Source organism: Pleuronectes platessa, chromosome 4 (assembly GCF_947347685.1).
Source record: "Pleuronectes platessa chromosome 4, fPlePla1.1, whole genome shotgun sequence".
Classification (NCBI taxonomy): Eukaryota; Metazoa; Chordata; class Actinopteri; order Pleuronectiformes; family Pleuronectidae; genus Pleuronectes; species Pleuronectes platessa.
This window is the reverse complement of record NC_070629.1, coordinates 8,104,193-8,121,385: the sequence shown is the minus strand read 5'-3', so window position 1 is coordinate 8,121,385 and position 17,193 is coordinate 8,104,193. Positions and strand designations below refer to the sequence as shown.

Below are 17,193 nucleotides of genomic sequence, written 5' to 3'. Positions count from 1 at the left end.
AAACTCAACAAGATGAAATCTGATACAGAAACAAAATGTCAGACAAGCTCCATCTCACAGCCAATCAGCGGCCAGAGTTGCTGCTGTTTACTGGGGCTCTCCCTCCGCGGTCCAATCATAGCGCAGCCACCAGCCAAGCAGCTTCCGTATTGTTGACCTATGTCTCCATTGAGTAGGCGGGACTGTGTAGCCTCGGCCTCTGATTGGTTTGCTACGGTGCTCAGGGCTCCTCTCATCAGGATCTGCCTCAGCGAACCGGAAGCAGCGGCTCAGTGGCTCTTTGGGGAAAAACGGTGAAAGGCGAGAAGTGAACATAGAGCAACATCCCTCGGTGAGTGTGTGTAATGTCTGAAGGACGCTTGCAGCTAATGTAAAAGGTGGCGTTGGTGTCCGGCTGGTGATCTGTGTGTTGATGCCGGAGCGGGCGACGGGGCTGCTCCTCTGTCATGAGACTGGGGAGGAGGAGGGACTGCTGTAGCATCATATGTGGAGATGAAGGCCTCCAGCCTCCGACGGATACAGTTCTTCTGTTAAAACAGTTCTAATAGTCCTGGTTTTATTCCAGTATATGTGTCCAGGTTCGTGTGGTTCCCACTCTGCTCTGAACTCGATATCTCTTCCGCATATTTAATGAATACTCCGGTGTCACATTCCCTCAGCCGCCGTAAGTTAGACTGAAGACGACAGAGCCAGGTTGTATGAAGTCAAACACCGCTTGGTTAGTTCAGACGCAGCGCTGCTCCAAGCTCCTTTTACAAAGTTACACATTTAATGTCGACGTCAACAAATAGATTCAGAAGGTTTAATGTGATGCGTCTGCGAGCCGTCCATTGACATGTGAGACACAAAGTTGGACAGATAAAGGATGTGACTGTAAATTATACTTTCATTTGTTCCAATGGGTTTAACTGGTAGTACTTTATTCAGATTCACCTTTTTGATATTTGCTTTAGACAAGGGTGTAGCACCATTCTGTTGACGTGATAAACCAGCACACATCTACATTACAGACCTAACCCGTGCTGCTCAACAAAGCACTCCAGTGTTGTCCTTATATTCAGCTGCATTAGTTTTAATGTTCACTCAAACACTGGTGAAATGTTCACTCATTCATTCTGAGGCTCAGTGAAATGACCACTGACTACATACAAGTGCAAAACAAATAAATAAGGCTGAGTAAATACATTTACTGCGAAATAACTGCATTATTACACAATAAGCGGCTAACAGCACAGCAGTTAATTCTCAGGTGTAAATTATATAATTGCCATGTAGCTGTTTCAGTTTTAGGATACTCCTAAATCTCTATTACTTTCCTATTTCATTATCAAGCATTCAATATTTTCTATTGTGGGGACTTAATATTTAACCCTGATTGAATTATTAGTTGGCCGACAAAAATCTGCCAATATGAGCCTCTCACAGTCATCAGTATATGCGTTTATGTTTTCAGTATATGCACATCTTTTCTATGTGCATGTGTAAATATAAATACATTTTAGGAAATAAACACAATTGTTATGTAAAATGTAAACATAAATTTATGTTTACATTTTACATAACAAATGTGTTTATTTCCTAAAATTTATATTCTATATATTTGTTTTAATTTATATTTTCATTTTATGTACAGATATTCATAATGAAGTTTTTCTTTAAAATGTAAAATATCAAGATCCAACGAAATATCTTTGTCATATGGGTTTGAAAACCATATCTTAGGAATCATGGCAATATATAATGGCCTATTATTTTATGTGCTGGTTTATACTCATATCGTTTGCCTTCCAGCCTCCAGCCAAAATGATCCACAGCCTGTTCCTCATAAACGCCTCTGGGGACATTTTCCTGGAGAAGCACTGGAAGAGCGTGGTCAGCCGCTCAGTGTGCGACTACTTCTTTGAGGCACAGGAGCGCGCCACCGAGCCAGAGAACGTCCCCCCGGTGATCTCTACGCCGCACCACTACCTTATCAGTGTGCTACGGCATCGTATCTACTTCGTGGCGGTCATCCAGAGTGAAGTGCCGCCGCTCTTCGTCATCGAGTTTCTGCACAGAGTTGTCGACACATTCCAGGTTCTTGCTTACTCTTTTTTTCTGTGCATTTTTGTTCATTTCATTGACTCAGATCTGACTTTAATTCTCCACATTCTGCCTGTTGTCTATGATCTCAGGACTATTTTGGAGTGTGTACAGAGGCTGCCATTAAGGACAATGTGGTAGTGGTGTATGAACTGCTGGAAGAGATGCTGGATAATGGCTTCCCACTGGCCACAGAGTCGAACATCCTCAAAGAGCTCATTAAGCCTCCCACCATCCTCCGCACTATGGTCAACACCATCACGGGTACAGTCTACTTACATGATAACATTTTTAATGAAACAGACACGCTCCCCATCAGAGGAGAACAAGGTGTTCTTAATATTTTGTCAAATCAAAATACAGATGTGAGATACAGTCGGTCAGCATGGTTCAATGCAGGTCGTTTGTTTTAATAACCTCAGAGGATCCATTAACACAAAAATATTAATTGTATCTGTTATTATTGAATTATGATGTTAAAAAGTCGAGGTATATATTAACACAGTCCAGAAATTCAGCCATCCTCTATAATCATGGCCTGAAACATAGCAACATGAGATCCCTGTATACTACTGACTGTACGTATTGTTTCACATCAATGTTTGTTTTGCAGGCAGCACCAATGTGGGTGAACAGCTCCCTACAGGCCAGCTGTCCGTGGTGCCATGGCGACGCACTGGGGTCAAATACACAAACAACGAAGCTTATTTTGATGTGGTGGAGGAGATTGATGCAATCATCGATAAATCAGGCATGGCGCTGTACTGATTACAAAGACACACGTAGATTAAACTGACATATATATCTGCATGAACCATTTACTGTAAAGGAATATATACTCATTGTATTCTCCTCAGGCTCCACAATAACAGCAGAAATCCAGGGAGTTATTGATGCCTGTGTAAAGCTGACGGGGATGCCTGACCTCACCCTGTCATTCATGGTGTGTTTACAAACCTTTTCTTTTCCTCTTGCAGATTTTTAATAAGTTATCTCTCAGGGCATCTACACTATCTGACTAATGTAGACCATTAGAAAGTGGTATATACATGGCTATGTTACAAACAGAGACAAAGTCACAGAGCCCAGCTCTCACTGTTGTGCTCTGCCTCAGCTTTGTCTTTGCATTTGTGAATTATTAGAGCAAGTGCTTCAGTTTTATGGGAATCAGACGTCTCAGTGCATTACAATATGTTTAAAATGATGTAAAAGGGCAAATGTAAAAATTTCTATCTATATCACATATACAGAATATTTAAGATTCTGCTGACATTAAACCTGTTGTTGTAGCCCTGTTTTTGCTTTAACCAAAATGCTTTAAAAAAAGTTTGAATGGGCCCAAAAAATGAAAATACAATGGTTTAAACTGCAGGAAATACGATAAAATGTATTCTGGTTTAACCACCACCAAACCGTTTGTGTTTCCTTCCCCCAGAATCCTCGGCTGCTGGATGATGTCAGCTTCCACCCGTGTGTTCGGTTCAAGCGGTGGGAGGCCGAGCGGATCCTCTCCTTCATCCCCCCAGATGGAAACTTCCGGTTGCTCTCATATCACGTCAGCTCGCAGAAGTCAGTGTTTTATTCAGTTTCTCTGTTATATCACATTATCTGCTATACCACGTTATGGAAAAAGACACATAAAACCCTTTATAATGAATTCAGTTTATAATCTATATGTGAATGATCTTTAAGCTGTGTACTTACATTAAAGTTTTTGTTGTCTTGCTTCTTCCTCAGTCTTGTGGCAATCCCAGTGTACGTCAAGCACAACATCAGTTTCCGCGAAGGAAGCTCTCAGGGTCGTTTTGATTTGACCCTGGGCCCCAAACAGACCATGGGTAAGTCGGTGGAGTCGGTCCTGGTCAGCAGCCAGCTGCCCCGTGGAGTCCTCAACGCCAACCTCAACTCCTCACAGGGAACACACACCTTCGACCCAGTCACAAAGGTACTTTGAAATGTGTCCAGGTGTGATCATACACCTAAAACAAGGAGAGAGTACATGAACATAGGAATCAAAATGTTGCTTGAAGTCCGATTTATGACATTAAAGCCACAAGTGTCCAAAAGTCATTGTATGCTTCCATTCTGCATTTTCATAGTGTAAAGGGAATGACTTGTGTTATTAATCTCACACATATCATACCTTTTTGTTTTGTCCAGATGTTGACATGGGATGTTGGTAAGATCAACCCGCAGAAGCTTCCCAGTCTGAAGGGTACCATGAGTCTTCAGCCCGGAGCCTCCAAACCTGACGAGAACCCCACCATCAACATCCAGCTCAAGATCCAGCAGATGGCCATCTCAGGTACAAACACACAAACACTTTTAACAACTTCATCTGTAATAAGAGTCATTGTTGTGTCCTTATTGTGTAATTATTTTTTTTCTATGAAACAATAGTTTTTCCATGGTTGAAAATTACCATCTAATAAATTCTTATACATTTGATTCATTAATCATATGATTTATTGTTTTATTTAACATTTTAAAAGTTTATTGTTACACGTTTTTTCTCAAACTGAGTCAATATAGCATTGAAAGTAGTTCACCCTCAACCCCCACATTGAAGATAGATATGTATATCTGCTCAGCTGACAACCACCTGACTGTCTCAGCCTGTATAACAGTGACCACTAGATGGCACCAAAGGCAACAAATAAACAACCTCGATCTGTGTGAAGTTTTGTATAAGCTGATTTTAAATATTCTCTGGTATAATTGTTTCTGAAATGCAGAAATTTGGATACATGAATGAATGATTTCCGTTTGTTGTTAACTTAATGTATTTACATGTACTGATCAGCCAAAATATTAAAACAGGTAACTGGTTTTAATGCTACATTAATTTATCTTTGGCCTTTGAGGTGATTTAATAACAGTTTATAAATCCTCAAAGACACACTCTCCATGGAACAGCATTACATCTCTTCTTTGGAGAAGCTGTTGCTGAAACAAATCTCTCTGGATGTTTTATTAATTCATCAGCATCTCCACTTTGAGCAACACAATATTCACACATTTATGCCAAACACTTATGATGGCGTATTGGAGTATGGATGAATTCATGATAATTGTGTCGTTCAACAGGACTTAAGGTTAATCGACTGGACATGTACGGTGAGAAGTACAAACCTTTCAAAGGCATCAAGTACATGACGAAGGCTGGCAAGTTCCAGGTCCGGACATGAAGACTCCTGCTCAGTGACGACTGGACCAAACCACAATAAGACAGAGGGGTTACATGTTGGGGAGAGGGGAGATGGTACATACCCTGTGTAAATGCTTTTCAGGATTCACCGGCACCAACTGAAGGGTCCTTGTAGCAGATGAAAATGGGCCATTTCACATAGAAACGTGAATTAAAAGCATCAAATGTCCAGAAAACAGGTTAAACAAATGTTTCTATTTGAACTGAACCCAGGTCAAACCGAGCTTATCACAATGTGCTGTATATTAATCCTGAACAAGAATTTCCATTATACTTTAAACCCTGAGGTCAAATCAAACCCAAGGAGTTCCAAGTTTCATTTCAAGCGTAAGTTAAAACTACATTTGAAGCTTTCACTAACAATCTGCTGCTGTCCTGTTTCAGCCTCGAAAGCGATCCGTCCTCCACTTGTCCAGTATTTCATTACCGTAATGTTTGTCTGGATTCGATGAGTGCAGGTGATTATTATTTGCACAGCAAAAAAGAGATATCAGATATTGGACCAATAGTAAATAAAAAAAATTCTGACAGCATGAGTTACATAGTATGATTAAAATTACAGTATTTCCCCATAGAGCCCTTCAAGATGAAACAATATCTTTGTCTTACAGCACAGTCATACACCAAACTAATTCAGGAAACTGTTGCTTGGCTGGATGTGCTCTAACGACTGACATCGTTTGTTCCAAATCAAATTAAAATGTCCATTTCTTTCTCCCACATTTCACAGAATAGAGCTACTATGATCCTCTGTGTTCAAACCATTCCCATTGCGAACTGCTTGTGAAACTAACTAACATGTGTCTTACCCTCCTGTGTGATTACTTCCCCATCGTTCCTCTGTTCTCTGTTTGCCCTGTTTCTGCGCTCTATTCCACGTTGCAATGATTTGATGATTTTATGTCTGTAGCACTGGAGCCAGCTCACTACTGTATGAGAATGTGACACTAGAGGCATCCTTGATTATGCACTATCTGCTGGTACTAACATTTCATTTTAATGCAGGTGACAGGACAGTAGAGCGACTATAGCTGTTTATTAACATGACTGTTTCTGGGAGATTTCCAGGCCCTTGTTCACCTGTTTTATTCAAATAAAATTGTTATTTATTAAAGTAAACAAATGATTTGCTAAATTAATATTATTGTGTTTACAGTGTTCCCATTCCCTGCAGTCCATCATCAGCTTTAACTCTATATAAAACTGGTTATTTCAAAATGTGATATGGCCAAACACCAGATTTAGTTTTCAACATATCCATCATAAAGAATCTTCCCCCTCTCAGCTTGATGCTTGACACTATGATTATCCAAAATGTTTTTTTTCCAGTGCATAAAAACAGTATAATGTGCATCATAATATCTATTTGTAAAGATCTTATGAACACAAAAATATGAGTATCGCCATGGCAACTGGGATAAATCGCATAAACAGCTCCAAGAGTCAGGGTAATAAGTATGCGTGCTGCTGGGTCTCTTCTGAAATCAGCTCATATTCATCATATTCAAGCCTCGCAGGTCAAAGAGGTTGATGGTTGCAAATGGAATGTGATATGTGAGCAAGTTTACAACTGCAGAAATATATGAAACTGTTATCGAACAATGACAGGAGCTGTTTATGGTTTGTATTTTGTCTGTTTGCTTAACAGCCTCCAGGGGAGTGTTATACTTGTGTAAAAATAAAGATTTGATGTGTTGTAACTGGTTGATAACTCTGATTCCAAATTGTTTTATTATACCGTGAAGTTAATCACAAGTCTACTTCTCTTCATTTCAGTTCTCAGTGGTTCATCAGACTGTGGAGCTACTCTTTTGATGAACATTCAGAGTGGTTTTGTTGTATTTCTAGGCACAAATTAATATTTTCATGTTCATGTGAAAGAAGCACACATAGATGCACAGTCAGATTTAATCCACAGCCAGAATAACTGTGGACTAGACCCCTGTTAATTTAGATTGTATACATTCATTACAAAACTGTAGTAGTAGTAATGAAATCACAATTATGGGAACAGTGAAACCACAGAGGATGTTTCTTATTAGTTCAACTTAATTTAAAGTGAAGTGCAGTTGGTGCAGTTCTCAACTGAACCAGCATTACAGGTTATTGAATAACAGTCCTTGGATTCACTGAACCTGATGATTGCCACCACAACGTCCAGAGTTGCTAACATGCTGTCATTTGGGGTAATTACTGATGTCTGACTAAATCTTTTTTTGGCCAATGAAATCTAAATTGAATTATCACTGGTTCCCTGTTATTTTTCAGGATGGAATCTGGGCCATCTATCTAAATCTAAACCTCCATCCTTTTCCCCATCCTCTCCACCACAGCTGAACAGTAAGTGGGACTTCCCTGCAGCAGAGGAGGCTCCTGGTCTGACCCTGGATCATGACACTGATCCTGGCTTGTGATAGCAGGTGGCTGAGGTACCTGCACTCGGCAGCTGGGGCCGCTGCTCTTCCTCACAGAGCGAGGAGGAGGATGTTGGGGTTCCGGACCTGAGAGGTCCTGATCCTCATCCTGCCTCCTGATGTTACAACATGTGGTTTGAAACCCACGCGTGACGTCAGCCTATTAAAAACACTACTCTTTGACGCCAGAGGCTCCAATTAAACTGTAGAAATCACAGATAAATCATTTCAGATCATCTTATGACCTCACATGTACAGACGTAAACTGATCACCAGTTTAACCACCACATCCTCTGGCTGTGTAACGTCCCCCCCCGTCCCCCCCCCCCCCCCCCCCCCCCCCCCCGCCCTGGCTCCAGCTGGCAGGAGTCCACTCCATAATTTACTGATGACTTTAACCTTTTCACAAACTCTCTCTTTAGCTCGCGCGCGCTATCTCTCTCTCTTTTTAGGACCAGACAGAGCAGCTCCAAGACTGACTTATGTCATCAGGCCAAAACTTTTTCCTCCCTCTCCTATTTTGTGCACGAGTATTTTGGATGGAGATTGTTGTCATGACATATCTCACACTCAAGTAAATAGCCCTTGCATCATCATCAGATAGTGGAGGGACTTTTTTATGGAGCCATTCTTTTCTTTAATTTAAACACGCGTCTGAAGTCTGAAGTGAGGAGGACTTTTAAAGAGCCATGCATCACGGCTGGTAAGTTGTTTATTCTCCTCCCACGGTGTATGCATGCGTTGTGCACATGTGCATGATTCAATTCCTACTTGTATGTTTTGTCTGCAGGAATGTGTGAAGCCTAACTTTCCGTTCTGCATTATTTTCTCACATGCAAATGAATGATTAGGCCTTCGTCATAAATGCAAGTTAAGAACAACTACTGAGACTCTCTGAGACCATGCGTGTGACTTTTCCTGACACGTGCATGTCAATCAGAATCACACCTAGTCAGTCGCAGTGTGGTTTTTGTCACCCACAGTCATTAGCGACCCGCGGCCCTGTAATGAGTTTGTGTAACACTCTGTTGATAAGCAGCGTTTATCTCAGTGTGGATCTGAGGATGTGTGTTAGCTGCTAACTGATCTGATGGCTGTGGGCGGACCGGACGTCCCGCTGGGATGTTAGGAACTCCCTGTAGGCGACCGCGTGGACACACAGTGGGCTAACTGGGACAGTTACCATAGTGACAACGATAGTTCTGAGCCTCACTTTAACTTTCCCGCGGCTGATGTCGCGCATTTCACATCTGGCGAACTCTTGTATTATTCAAGCACGTGCTTTACGGGGAGGTGTCAGGGCGCGTGCCACCGCTAACACCTGAGGAACACACATTTAAAAACAGAACATCTCAAACTATTCTACCCTAATACAGTTATTATGTTCATCTACGTCGTGGTGGAGCCTCAGAGTTTCTACCTCTAACTTGATCAGAAGTCTAAGTTACACGTCATAGAGCAGCTAGTGTCACAATTGCAGCAATGCTTTAAACCCACTGAGTTCCATCCTGAATCTCCATGTGGTAAGTTGACTTTTTCTTCTTGATTAATTAAAAAGCCTAAATTATACTTATACTTCATTATTCATGAACTAGTGTTGAGGCAGCAGTGAAGTTTGGCTAATGCTAAATATGCGTTGGTCGGTTAGCACAGCTGCAAACTAGCTAAACGTTGAGATGTTTCACTTTTGGCGTTAAATTCACTTCGTCCCTTCTTTCCTGCAGCAGCTGGCAGCTTCCAGTTACAAATATTGATTTGTAACTGTGACCTCTCCAAGATATTAATGCAACAAGTTTTTTTAAGTTAAGATCATTTGAGCGGAACTTGGTTTCACAACAGTGTGCATCTAACCATATGTGCAGAGGGTTTTGAACCTTTTATTGTATCGTCATGTTATCATAAATCAATGGAAGTAAGTGCTGCAAGAACTGGAACACACATCACAATGAGTTGTTTTGGCTCACACTGCTGCTCCCTCACTTCAAATTCAAAAATATACGTGAAACCGAGACAAGAAGTCAGTCTTTCATTTTTAATATCCACAAAGTTCTAAATTTACTGCAGTGGGCAATTTCACAGAGTGGTTTAAAACTACCTTATGTTTGTGTATAGTTCCCTCCAAAGCATGTGCAGCTAAGCCTCTGAAACCAGGCAGCAGCAAAGAAACAGTGGGATAGGGTTTATACAATACACGTCATTGACGGTTGACCGGAGGGTGTGACCACAACACAAAGAGGACTGTCCCTGCCATCAACTTATCACCCCCATCTTTCATGCAGGATGCACACACACACACACACACACACACACACACACGTGCGCACAGGCACACACCACTGCCAGGTCTGCCACAGTTTCTCAAACTGCTCATGCAGCTCTGTGTGGCTGTGAGCCAACTGGATACACAACTCTGGCAGCTGTGTATGCAGAGCAGACAATATCAGGCAGCAGTCACAGATCTCAGACTGAATATTACTGCAGGACAAATCATCTAAAATAATTTATTGTTAGTTGTACCAATGTAATAACAACATTTCTATAAAATTGGAGCAGTAACTGCCTAACAAGATAAGGTTTGGTCGAGTCTACAAACTAAACTTCTGTATGGTTTTTATAAGATAACCTAATTGTTAAGCTAGCTTGTTTTATTATACTTTTATGTTCTATCTGTCTAAAGTTGATAGCTAGTTGAACCATGGACTTGGTTCCAAATGAAATACACATGAAATGAAATGAATGAAAAAAGTTTTGGCTCATCCTTTGCCTTTGCTCTCTCTGCACCCCTCCAGACTGTGTCCTGACTGGGCAGAAACTGCTATGACTCCCCAGGCTCGAGCCACACTTCCCAACTTGTGGTGGACCACCAACCATCCATCAGGGTAGTCGAGAAACTGTTATGACCAGACACACTTTCTTTTAAACTCCACAAATCCTTTTAATTCAGAGACATAATTCCCATAAGGCAGGACATCCACCATGCCTAAACCAAAAGTTGGGCCTGCTCCACCACCTGAGGACATTTTTGAATTCTCCATGGATTCAGAGGAGGCTCAGTCTCTTCACTTTAATAGGAAATCTTCAGAGAAGATGTCTCCTCTCAGCAAATACATCGAGAGTGAACACCAGCAGGCCGGGCTCTTCTCTCTTTCTCCCTTCAATGGCTCCCTGGATGCCGCCAATGACCTGCAGAAGAAACGGAGGAAGAAATGTGGCGCCTGCGTTTCCTGTCTCCGCAATGAGAACTGCGGTACCTGCGCAAACTGTTTGAACCGGAAGACGGGCAAGCAGATCTGCAAGCTGCGCAAATGTGATGAGTTGAAGAGGAGACGGAGCGAGTTGGAGGTGAGTGAGTTACTGATGAATTAAATGTCGAATAATAGTACTTCTATTGTCTGGGAAATAGTATATTGACATTTAGAAGTATCAAGATTCGAGGCTGTTGCATCAATCTCATCCGTCACAACTTTTTCAATCCCTGCTAATTGCACTCTTATGGAAGCAAAAATTAGGCTTACACCCTGGACAAGTTCTTGATCACGCTTGTCGTAAGTTTTCAGAGTTCGCTACTAATTGTGTAGTTATGCATGACTTATTGTCTGTGGCTAATGAATGCAGAGAAAACTCTTCCATACTGTTGATTGCTGTTTACCAACGGTACTTACCTTCTAACAACCTCTTTGGAGTTTTTTCCCCAAAGAAAGATATCATTTCAACCTTTCTTTACTAAGAAACGTTTTCTTCTACTTTTTGTCCACCCCAAAAATCAGTCACATTAGTAGAGACTCAAATTTTCCTCAGGAGAAGCAGTCTGCTTCTAGGCAGAGTAAGTTGGGTTTAGGCATTGTAGTGCCATGCTCATGGTAAAACACCTGAGTAGAAGACTAGGAAAGAGTCAGGAAACCATCCATCCACCCATCAATCCCACTTGCTGCAGTGCTTTAATTATAAATCAATACAAAAATCACACACACAATTTTATTGGTGTCCATTTAAACTGATAGCTTTAAGCGTTTCAGCTACTCATGCAAAATTTGGCATTCCTTATCTGTTAAATTCTCCTCAGACTGGGGTTAGATAGTCAGTTGCACATGCCATATGTGCAGTGTTGTATTTTAAAGCACCTACCCAAATAACAGACCATATGATAGATGTGGCACTTGTAATAGGAATTCAATTCTAATTTATACATTTAAAGCTACACTTTAATATTTGATTCTTCTCATGGTAACTAACCCTTCTCTCTGAGACACAAATGTAGTATGTAATTACTGGAATTAATTTTCCTGCCAGTTCAATTATATTCATAAAGGACACCTCATACAATGCTGTAATACTGTGCACTTTACTCTTACCATTAAAACAAGTAGTGAATTAGAAAATCCACTTATAGAGCATGGTTGGAAGTGCTCATTCACAAATTCAAGCAGCCGATATAACACCCCACTGATGTTTGTATATGTGAAGATGTGAATCTTTAATTGTAAGAAAAAGAGAAAGACACATTCACCTTATATTCACCTTAAATGTCTTTCATAAATGTGTGTATGAGGACATAGAGTCTGTTTTAACAGTGTGTTAACAGAGTGGACACTGTATGTGTGTGGGTGTGTGTGTTTGCATGGCTGTGAGACCGAGAGTGCTACCAAACAGCAGCAGTAGAGAATTCCTGCAGTTGCCTGTGCTTTGTCCTCTGACCTCTAAGGCTTCGAATGAGGTTGGGGGTTAACCTTAGGCCACTCTGTTTGTGTGTATGTGTGTAGGAGTGTGTGTGTGTGTGTGTGTGTGTGTGTGTGTGTGTGTGTGTGTGTGCGCATGTGGGTGTGTGAAGAAAGCAAGAGAGTATGTGTGCACTTTTGTGTTAATGGAAGCGTGCATGTGTGTGTTTGTAGTTGTGTCAGGGTCTTAAACCGGGGGATGGTTTATAAAGTTAGTAAATGGTCAGCACCATTGGAGGAGGAGAAGCAGGAAAAAACAGAAAAGGCTTCTAAAGACTGACTAAGGACTGGACACTTGTTGCCTTTGTAAGGGCCTAATGTACAACAGAACAAATGCATAATTGTCAGTCACTGACATTATCACACTGATGTCACACATGCAATGATCAGATAGTTACTTTTTTTGTAGTAAAGCAAAGACATATAAATGGCAAAAGCAGCTACATATCCTTTATAGGCTTGTAATAGTATTAATTTCTTCAGGCAAGTTCTTAAAAGATACATTTATTTGTGGAATTAAGGTGACTATCCATATAACAATTTCCATAGCATAGCAATTCCATACTTAATCCCTCTCCCTCTATTCTCATGGTTTTATAAAATGATAATCATAATAAGTTGGTATCTGTCAGGGGATTTTTAAATCCTTAGAAAGAACATAGATCACCTCAAAATACAAAGGCAAGAGTAGAATGTCACTCAGTTGAGCACATCCCTCCACTAAGGCCCAACAGTCCCTGTACGAAAGCTCATTTAAATCCGCTAGATTTTGATATTTTATTTAGATCTGCACCCAATTGCACAGACTCGCAAGTATCTGACCCATTCTTAATCCTCCCTAGGGTTGCAAAGGGGTGGAAAATGTCCGGTACATTTTCGGAAACTTTCCATGGGAATATTAAGCTCGGAAATGTTGGGAATTTTGAAAAATACACAAATTAAACGCTGAGCAATAAAAACATCATTCAAACCTCTATTTTAAAGATGTATGGAATGCAGCACACGCTGCACGTTGAATTTCAACCCTGCACTGTGCATTTCTCCATCACATGCACAGATCATTCCCAGCATCCTGCACACTACAGCAGGGCTATTGAGGCCTGCTGTAGTGTGCAGGACTAGTCAGGTAAGTTTCGATGATATAACTGGGGAAAAATATATTAACATGCTGATTGAGGATTGCTCATCTGTCCATCTAGCCTATTTCTATTCATTTGTCCATTAATTGTAAAATATTTGTAAAGACGATTCCAATTGGCCAACTATTTATATCTCTAGCATTGCATTAGTGTTTTTTTACAAGCTTTTTTCTCATTCTACAGAACAATGCCACATGCACTATCTCATGTGTGGAGACATTTCACCCCAGCCAATGTAGAAGGAAAGGCTGTGTACATTTGCAAATACTGTGCAAAGACCTATGTTAAGAATGAGACAAAGATGCAGAAGCATATAGTCAAGTGCCCAAAGTTTCCTTAGGGCTCAAATCAGCCTATGACAAAACAAAATGTTTATATTTATATCTGTATATGACAAGGTAAATACAGTTAGCATAAATTACCCACAAAATTTACATTTTATTCCCATTATTTTCCGTTAATTCCAGAATATTCCCGTATATTCCTGTATATTCCTGTTATATCCCATGGAAAGTTTCCAACTTTGAATATTCCCGGAATTTTGCAACCCTAATCCTCCCACCTATTTTTGTGTTAATCGTTTACAGGTTTTTGTATAATCCTGCTAACTAACTAACTAACAGACAGAGAAATGCAGATGAAAGGTAGTAACACAGCAGTGAAACATTCTTATAAAAAAAAAGGTATCTTGTATCAATGTTGTTTTGATCAAGGAAAGAAATTGTTAGAATATAACACTAAAATGCATCTTATCTATGAGTGTTTGGAGGTCAGCTCCACCTGAGTTCGTTAATTTTAGGCCTTTATCTGCCAATGTTTTATTTGATTAGGTGAACTGAGATGTTTTTTTTACTATTGTTTGATTCACACCCCTTTAAGATTCTATTTGCATCTTTAAAGAAAATAGATCAACGTCTCAGCCGGCTAGGACATGTTGAGTGTTGAGTGTTGAAAGCTGAGGTCTAGAGGAAGATGCCAAGGATTTGTTTAGCCATAAACAGGAAATCAAGGTTTCCATCAGAACTCTGCAGGTCTATCCTGTCCTGTCCTGTCCTGACAGAAAAGCACTCTGTAATAGTAAGAATCATTAAGCATATTCATCAGCACATTTCTAACAATGGCCGACAAAATTTCACATTTCAGAACCATGACTTCGTCATGTGTGTTCAGCAGCTGAGCGGGAAACAGTTTTGTTTAAAGAAGGTTCTGTTGTCTCTTTCTTTTGTTGCTGAGGGGGGTAATAGAAGTTTATAGCCTCCATATTTTAAACTCCTGACCTCTGAGGGAACTCTTCTCCATTCAGCCAGTCCTCGTTCCCCTTTCCTCCTGGTTCTTTATCAGCATCTATCTCCACAGTCTGTTATGAAGGACCAGGCATAAGAAAAACAACGAAAAGGGGAAGATTTTTATCCCCTTTTCGTTTCGAGAAAAGTCAAGATGTCGAGATTAAACTAGAAATTTCAAATTTCAAAATGTGTTAGGAACATATCAATCTGCAAACATTAGCACACGTCTGCCTCTACTAAATATTGTGTGTAGATGAATTAGTGAAATTGTTTTGGAGAATCAAATTCAGTAACAAGTCTTTCTCATTCTGTCATAAACACAGTGTAGTGTGTAGACTCTGCATCAGTTTACGAAATAAACTTTTCTTATACTCTTCTGAGTTATTGATCATAGAATAAAACAACCCATAATGCACTGCTGCTATGATTGCCAGGCTTACATTGAGCTGTTATTAAAAACAGGACATTACCTGAGTTACAGTGTCTAACTATTATAATACAGGATATCACAGGTCACAGACACACCAGGCCCCCTAGTGGCCTCACCCTGCCTTTGACAGGGCTATATTACATTTTTTGTATTTAAATTAGATGTTCAAAACAAAATAATTACTTTATACTTGATTCTAAAATAATCTTGTCGACCCTCACACCCTCAGTATCTCTGCAGAAATTTGTGAGTAAAGTGAGATGGAGCTGCAGGAGATGGACAGCAGGTGTAGCTTTTCCCCACATGCCGCTCTTATCGAGGAATCCACACATCCATCAGTATTCCGCCCTCACAGTGCCTCCATCTGTGCCTTCTAACCTCTGTATGGATGCAGCAGCAGCTCAGTCCCTTATTGCCTGGTAACCACATCCTCCATCTTCTCCTGTGACAACTGCGCTGCAGCTCTCTGTTGTACATGTGGAATCCGGCAGCAGCTTTTAACCATTGGCTGTTCATCATATACTACAATCCAATGTGGCACTGTCTATTGAAGCTCTAACAAAATAAATGTCACCATGAAATGTGGGTTTTACCCATGAGCCTTTCCGCTCACATAACATGTTCTTATCTTACCGCCTGGTTGAGATTATATACAGTGAATAATGTGCATGTTCACATAATGTATTTAAAAGAGAGAAGATCTTTGCTGTGCTTCTATCAGTATCAAGAGTAGTTCAGACTAGTTTGATTAATACCACTAGTGCAGTGGCAGTTCTCTACCTGCTTGTTTGGAATGGGCTGTTTGTTTCGGCCTGTGATGATACTGGTAGCAGCTTTCTTTCTGAAACTGTGAAAGTGAACTGTAGTGATTGAGAGGCATCAGGTAAAGATTGGCTGCTGGACTCCACAGAACCCTGACGCTGCAAAACTGCTGCAGCACAAAAAGCTGTTCACCTGTTTATTCAAAGTTTAGTGACGCTTGACCTGATAGGCAAAAAAACACCAATGCAGAGAATCAATTGTCGTTGCCACTGTGGTGATGAACAACTTCACTGACGTTGATGAGTCCCAGCCACCGCTGCTGCAGAGGGCTGGTCACCTGGTTTGGTTTGAATGCATCAAGTCCATGTACAATCTGTACAAAATTCGACAATGCCCTTAAAAGTACACATGCCAAATGTGAAGCTAATAAGATGAATGATTCTAGAGATATGCCTCTAGAATCATTCATCTAGACAGACAGACAGACAGAGACATATTTTTTGAATTATTTTTATAATAATCAACTACACCAATTGTACTTGAAGGCGAACTAACTCAGTGGGTTTGTGTGTGTGTGTGTGTGTGCGGTACACTGAAGCCACGCCATCGCTCTTGCAGTCCGGCCAAACACAAACACGCCCCTACTCACACATAAACACACATTCACACACATTCATACACACACGTGGCCCATCTGACGTCAGCAGAGGGGGTTTCCCATGCCACACGAGAGCGTCAGACCGACACCAGAAATGCTGTGTCACTGTTGGGCTGCCTCACCTCCACACGCCACACTTCAGCTCGCTCTCCCTTTTCACTTCCCTCTCGGTCTCTGTGTGTCTGTCTGCCTCTCGCTGTCTGTCTTTTTCGCTTCGATCCGCCGCTTCTTCGCCAGGCTGCGTGAACTTTCGCTGACTCTGTCTTGTCTTTCGGTGGTTTCTTATTCTGCAGCCATTAGCAATCTGTTGCACGCTTTTGCTGATTTTCATATCTCGACGGAGCGCTTTGCTTCACCATTTGTTTTTTTCGTTGAACTTCCCAATTTCAGAAGAGCTGACGAGTGACAGTTTCAGAAGAGGGCTTTGTTAAAAAGGAAAAGAAAGGGAAATGCATCTTTGCAGCGGTACCCGGTTGCTGATTTGGACAAACCCGTGTTC

The 17,193-nt window shown here is 40.9% G+C and overlaps 1 protein-coding gene across 2 annotated transcripts; it reads left to right on the top strand.

Annotated features, from left to right (window-relative positions):
- Positions 1-216: 216 nt before the first annotated feature.
- On the top strand, positions 217-7,001 carry ap3m2 (adaptor related protein complex 3 subunit mu 2). 2 transcript variants are annotated; one of them, XM_053420559.1, is made up of 9 exons: positions 217-331; positions 1,792-2,076; positions 2,175-2,346; positions 2,696-2,833; positions 2,940-3,025; positions 3,518-3,651; positions 3,820-4,027; positions 4,243-4,387; positions 5,170-7,001. In XM_053420559.1, the coding sequence occupies exons 2-9, from the start codon at positions 1,804-1,806 to the stop codon at positions 5,268-5,270; spliced, it is 1,257 nt and encodes a 418-aa protein (XP_053276534.1). In that variant the 5' UTR covers positions 217-331; positions 1,792-1,803; the 3' UTR covers positions 5,271-7,001. The 2 variants fall into 2 exon arrangements, with proteins under 2 accessions (XP_053276534.1, XP_053276535.1); XM_053420560.1 differs by having other exon boundaries at positions 1,792-2,079; positions 2,178-2,346.
- The last annotated feature ends 10,192 nt before the right edge of the window (positions 7,002-17,193 follow it).